Source organism: Corvus hawaiiensis, chromosome 18, assembly GCF_020740725.1.
Source record: "Corvus hawaiiensis isolate bCorHaw1 chromosome 18, bCorHaw1.pri.cur, whole genome shotgun sequence".
Lineage (NCBI taxonomy): Eukaryota > Metazoa > Chordata > Aves > Passeriformes > Corvidae > Corvus > Corvus hawaiiensis.
The window spans coordinates 8,938,158-8,944,782 of NC_063230.1; the positions used below are offsets into that span (position 1 = coordinate 8,938,158).

General features: G+C 45.6%; 1 protein-coding gene across 17 annotated transcripts in view; it reads right to left on the bottom strand.

Moving 5' to 3' along the window:
* FBRSL1 (fibrosin like 1) overlaps positions 1–6,284 on the bottom strand; it is a 508,012-nt gene extending 501,728 nt beyond the window's left edge. For 8 of the 17 annotated variants that reach the window (XM_048322618.1, XM_048322616.1, XM_048322611.1 and 5 more), the window contains exon 1: positions 5,941–6,282. In XM_048322618.1, coding sequence (XP_048178575.1) covers positions 5,941–6,234 — 294 coding nt within the window. In that variant the 5' untranslated portion in view covers positions 6,235–6,282. Of the gene's footprint in view, positions 1–5,940 lie in introns of all 17 variants that reach the window. The other 9 variants (XM_048322613.1, XM_048322607.1, XM_048322614.1 and 6 more) reach the window with 3 other exon arrangements.
* Positions 6,285–6,625: the final 341 nt, after the last annotated feature.

Below are 6,625 nucleotides of genomic sequence, written 5' to 3' on the forward strand. Positions count from 1 at the left end.
TGGCTGTGCCTGGAGAATTTCACACCTCACCCAAAGAAAGCAGGAGGATACCAGAAGGGGAAAAACACAAACCACCCCAAAACCTTTCCATCAGTGTGTCTCCAGCCACAGTACTGCATCTCTGTACCTAAACGCATTTTTACACAAGCGCAGTTGCAGGACCATCAGCCCTTCTGCAGAGCAAGCAGCAATCTACCAAAGAAACATCATCAAACACCAGGCTGATCTCATCCTACCCAGCTCCCTTCTTCACTGCTATTTTCCCAGAAAGCAACATTGTGATAGTCAGTCTCATTCTGTGAAATAACTGAGATAAACGATAAAAAGTGCATCTTCTTAGCACACTGAGAGGACAGTAAAGTTTTCAGTTCTTACTAGGCATGAAGTCAAATGCACTACTGCAAGTAAACATTCATTATCTGGGTGAAGTGGAACACGAATTCTATTATATCCCTTTTATTACAAAACCTGTGCAATACAGAGTCCCTTATATTTTTTTTAATATTATAGATTCTAACTAATTTTAAAACATATATATTCTGAATTTCTCTGTGATGGTTGACCTACTTGACATTTCAGCAAACTTCACCTCATGTTTTGCCCCAGGTTTCAGAGTGTTCAAGAAAGCCTGAGCAGCTAGACTATGGGAAACTACTTTGGAAAAAATGGTAGGATATTAAGAGGTCTTTCAAAACACCCAGATAGACATAATCCAGCACAAATTGAGTTAAAAATGAAACCTCAGGCAGGGATGAGGGTGACCTCTGAGCTTGGTTGGGATTTCCAAGCAATTTCCTCTCTCCAACACCCCTGCAGCCACTTTATGTGCACTAAAGGTGCCCTGACCGTGGCTGCAGGGATGGCCCCAGTCAGGGGCTGTACTTGCCACACACCCCATCACTCTTCTGATCCTGGCAGGTTTCACTGATGAGGCAGAGAATTCCCTATCCAGCAGAAGAGCTGGATCCTTCCTCACCACAGCCCACCACTTGACCATGGTTTGCAGGGAACGTTGCTCCTCTCAGTTCCCGACCCAGCTGAGCACATACTTCAGGATTTCCAGAGCTCTCCCCCTCTGCTTTAGCTCTGCATTAATCACCTCTGATTCCTCAACAACAACAAGGTACCTTGAGTACCCGCTTCAGACAAGATGAAAAAGAAAATCAGCAGCCAGGAGAACAAATCGATGGAGACTAGCAAGCCTTCAGAAAAACCAAAAGGCATTTAGAGCCTTTAGAGCATTATCCAGAAAATCATTAGCTTTCCTGGGGTTAAAAGCACTTTTTAAGAGGAATAACTGGCCATCAGAAATGCTAGCTTGATACACCATCACTTGACAATTAGGCAGAAGGAAAAAATACTTAAATATCTAGAAACTTGTTTTAAAACATAAGCTAGCTATGGAAAAAACTAAGCTGCAAAGTAGACACAGAGGTGGTGACAAATCAGGAGTTACATTGCTAAGTCAGTGGAACTAGCACAAAACCTTTGGAACGGGAAGCTGCAGTTAAATACATTGGTTTTCTTATCAATGAGAGATCAGAGCAACAGTAACAGGACAGTGTACAACACACATGTGAAAGCAGCCTTATCAAGATGACAGCTGGAGAATTTATGGATTTTGTCCAGAAGTCTTCTATCACCAACAGGCTTTCTAAACTGCTCCACTCAGGCACAAACAGCAAAGAAGGAACTGCGAGCCAGCACTGCCAGACCTCTGGATACAAACAACAGTAAGAGTGGGTAAAGCATTAATCTCCTTGGGGCACAGCTGGGCCCCAGCTCAGCTTGTAAGGGCAGCATCTCCGCTTCAACACCACGTGCACCGAGTCAAGGTCTGCCCTCTTTCAGCTCGGGGATCTGCTTCTACACAACACATCACTCCACACACATCTGAGCACAGATTCTCCACAAGGTTCTATAAATAGGTTAAACATTCCTCAAAAAACCCGTACACACAGGCATCCCCCCTCAAGAAAGTTAACATTTCCATTCAGGGCTCCAAAGCTTTGCTGGAATCTGTAAAAATGATAAACAACAGCCAAAAAGAAAACACAACCCCTTGTCTTTTCAACTACTTTGGGAGAACAATTGCTCTCAAAGATCGCATTCATTAACATTCTGATGAAGTTCTCTTTTAGCGCTGTTTTTCATACTTGAAAGGAACAGCTATGATCAGAGAGAGCCCTCAACTACCGACTCACTCATTTAGATTCTCTCGCTCTGATTCACCAATCACCTTCAAGAATAATTAGCAGCTTCATCTGAACGTAATGAATATACACACATGCTCACATCCACACCATTCATTTCGGAAGGCGGGGAGAAATCCCCCTTTCTTCAGCTTTCCTGACCCCTGGCACAACAACCATCTCCTGGGCAGCACCAGCATCTGATGGTTTTTGCCGTAGCTGCCCACCTCACTGACCACCTCAAGCCAAGGGGTCAGAGCAAACTACATTTCCAGGTTAAGTCCAAAGTCGTGGTGAGTGGCTGGGTATTAAAAAACCCCAAACAGAACACCACTACACACACACACACAAATCAGCTGTAACCTGCGTGAAACCTGAGGTGGATTTATACAAGAAGATCCAGGGGAAGGAAGAGAAAGGAGAAGTTTTAACTTCTTATACACAGAAAGAGGCTGCTGCTTGTTTGTCTGGAGGCTTTTTTTTTTTTTCCTTTTTTACTTAATTTAAGAGATATATATATATAATCAACTCAGTCTTTATTTGGAATATGGTAGGATAGGAGATACATAAGTCAAGTCACAAGTATCGCCAAAACAAGACACATGATTTTCAGATGACAACAGCCAAAGGAAACACTGGCACATGAGTTAAAATCCAAAATGCTTAAAATTCACACCAGACAGCTAAAGGAGACCTCAAAGCCATCCCTCTGTATTAACCTTAACTGCTCACACTCCCAGGTCAACACAAAGGAAGAATACATATATTTTTTCTATAAAGCGCCCTTTATTTACAGGAATACCAGGGGTGAGAATTTGCTTCAGTGGGGAAGGGGAATTCACAATATGGTGAGATATAAAGAAAAACAAGCCAAAAACCACCTTACCACTCCTAAATGATTCTACCATTAAGTTCTACCTAAACACTGAGAAATTTCATTTCCAAGGGGAAACCCAAAGCTTAGTTAGTCTATTAAGCATAATCAGAGATCATTGTAACATCAAGAAACAAACCAAGCTAGAACACCACAATGAGCTACCACATATGCAACAAAAGCTCCTTTTAGGATTAAAAAATTAAAATACTTTCTTAGTTCAGTACTGTCCCTAGGCCGTGTACTCGCTTTCACACTTTCTTCCCCCTCATGAGCATAGAAGGTTTCATTTCTTATCTATTTTTAAAATAACATTACAGCAGATTTTGGGTTCTCTTAAAAAAACAATGTACACCAAAATATAGATTTCCTCCAAAGCAGAAGAAAACCACCTGTTGCAGTCAAGTTCACCAGAGAACACAGCTCCACACCACACAAAATGACCTTGCCATTTCTGTCATTTACATGGGCATATACTACTTTAAACTACTTTTGCCTTAACCATCTCCTTGCCTTGCTGCTGCATCACATCTGCCAGACAGCGCCCATGGTCCAAGGCAGTGCTGCATGGAAAAATCCACACAATGTAGAGTACTTTCTTCTTTTTAGTGTTACCAGGATTTAGGAAACGCACACAGTCATTATGCCCAAGAATGCAACCTTGAACACAACACACCTGGTTGGTGTGAAACAGGTGAATTCTGCTCACACTTTTCCCTCTGACGTCCCAACCACCATGGTTGCAGAGGTGCACGTTTTCTACATGCTGGTAAATATAGTAGAAATCAGTTGATTTCACGTGGTGCTCTCTGACATGTTGGTAAATATACTAGATACCAGTTCATTTCAGGAAGGTGTTCTCTGATGTTGGTAAATATAGTAGAAACCGGTTAATTTCAGGTGATACTGAAGTTTTTTGCAAGAATTTTAAAGTGGATCATTTGTAAAGCCTTTTTTTTTTTTTTCCCTAAAGAAAAACCAGAAGTGCTTCCACAAACAGAAGTACCTTGGGTTGGCAAATATTTAAGGTCACTTTCTACCCCTGTGTGCCAGGTTATGGTTTGGGTGATTCAATAAAAAGGCTCAACCCGTCTGAAAAGCCCAGAGTTTTCCCTGTCAGCCTGGAGGGACTGCACTATCATTTGAATTCTATTTCCTGATAATGTGCTCACCATGGTAGAAAATTTCTGCAGGAAGATGAATTTTACCTTCTTCCCTGACAGCTCAGTAGAGACTCAGGGGTTTAATTGGACCTATCTGCTGATGCATATTTGACTAAGAGCATGCCCAAGAAAAGAAAAAATAAGGTTATACAGACAGGTCTAGGGCTTGGTTTAGAGGCACACGAAAGCAGATCGCTCGCTCATTATCAGTTCTGCATACACAAAGTAATTGGCTTTCCTGTTAGGACAACACCCCACAAATGACATGGCAAAAAGCCAAAGGACAGCCATCACCGAGCTAACACAAACCTTCTTCCCTCTCCAGCACCTGCACACCCAGAGCTGCTCAGGGACCACTGGGCTAAATGTCCCTGCTGAGCAGAACCCCTGGCTCCCCCAGCAAGGGTCCTGACACCTGGGCACATGGCCAAGGCCACCCCTGACACCTCCACGGGCACTCAGGGACCATCTCTGGGACTCTGAGAAGTTGGTTCTACAGGTAAAAAACTCACAACCACGATGCCACCAGAGGCCTGAGTGACAGCAGGGGTGGGCTGGGGAGCAGCAAAGCCCACAAACAAAATGGGACCTCTAAGTCTGAGCCAAAGACATTAAAGTTCCCAGGGCAGATCTGAGGACATTCATTAGCCTGTGCAGAACTCTTCACTGCTGTAACACACGTTAATAGATACACAAGTGTCAGGAAATCCAAAGCAGGGAGAGCACCCAAAACTTTGCCCATGCTTTCACCATGGTGTGTCACAGAAAGTGGGCAAAGGCACCAGGATTGTTCATATTTACTGGGAATTTAAGTTATTACACCCAACAAGCAACTTGTTAGGTGCTTCCTCTCGACAACTCACTTCTTCCCCTCATATACAAACAAAACAAAAATCAAAAGCCAAAGTCATAGTTTGTCAATGCCCCTCTAAAAATACTAAATTTCCTGCTCTGCTTAACTTAGCTCAGACAAGGCAGGCAGTATTTGCTCAGCAAATATTGTTTGTAATAAGTTAGACAAGCAATATTTTTTGCCAGCCTATTAACACCAGAAAAATATGTACAGTCAACAAGAGATGAAGAATTTGTTCAATTACTTCAAAAATGGGAATTACAACCGAGGGATTATTATCCATTTAAACATCTCTTTTCCACAAAATGTCAAACACTAGCCATTTGCTAACAATCTCCGGAGACAGATAAAGTAACATTTTGGCAATGCAAACACAAACTCCCGAGCTGGAGGAGGGGGGAGTGGGAGGAAGGAGGGAGGGAGGGGGGGGGAAGCTCCACCATTCACAACAATGCCGGACCATCCCAACACGCCAGGAATATTTTGCAGCCAATTAAAACCCCAAACAAACATTTGACTTGCCCGAAGTGATGGCGAACACCGGCCGGAGCCGGACAGAGGAGGGGACCGGGGGACGGAAGGAGCAAGGGAGGGGGGGGCAGCAAGTTGCCAGCGGAGCCGCGATCACCCGGGCTGGCCCGGCACCCTCCTGACCGCAGCCCCGGGATCCCCCCGGGCTGACACCAGGATTAATGCACGTTAATTGCTATTTGCAAAATTCAGCAGCCTGAAAGCGCCGCGCTTCCTTTCTCAAATCCCTTTTTTTTTTTCTCTCCTTTCCTTTTCCCTTCCAACCACCCCCCCCCCCCCCGCCCCAGCCCCCGCCCCGCGGAGGGCAGAGCCCCCCGGCCCTCTTACCTCCAGCGCTTCCAGGGTGTTGAAGCTGGCGATGGCGAAGCCATCGATCAGGTCCTCTTCCTGGGAGCTGGACTCGCGGCGGCGGCGGCGCGGGGGCCGGGCGGCGCGGGCGGCGGGCGGCGGGCCCCGCGGGGCGGTGCAGTTCTGGCCGCCGTTCTCCTTGCCGGGGCTCGGCTCCTTCTCGGAGCCCGAGGACGGGCTCTGGTTCCGCGGGTCGCGGGCCGCCGCCTCCCGCCGCCGCACGCGGTCCCGCTGCGACCTCGACCTCCGGCTCTGCCGGATTTTCCCATCCATCGCCGAAGAAGAAGCAAATCAAAAAAATTTAAAAATAATAATAATAATAATAATTAAAAATTTTTTTAAAAAAATGAAAAGGAGAAGGCCAGGCGCGGGGGGGGGGGGGTGGGGGGTGGGGGTGGGAGTGGGGGGGGCGCGGGGGGGAGAGAAAAGTCGCCCCCCTCCAACTCACCGCTTCCCCTCTCCAAACCCCGGAGACCTTAAAAAATAATAATAATAATAATTTAAAAAAATCAACAACAACAACAACAAAAAAATCCTGCTGTTCAGAGCCTCGGATCCAGGGCGATGATAATCCACAGAGCAAGGCTGGGTGGCGGTGGCGGTGGGGCGAGCGGCACACACACACAAAAAATATTAAATCCACGGAATGACCTTGACAAATTTC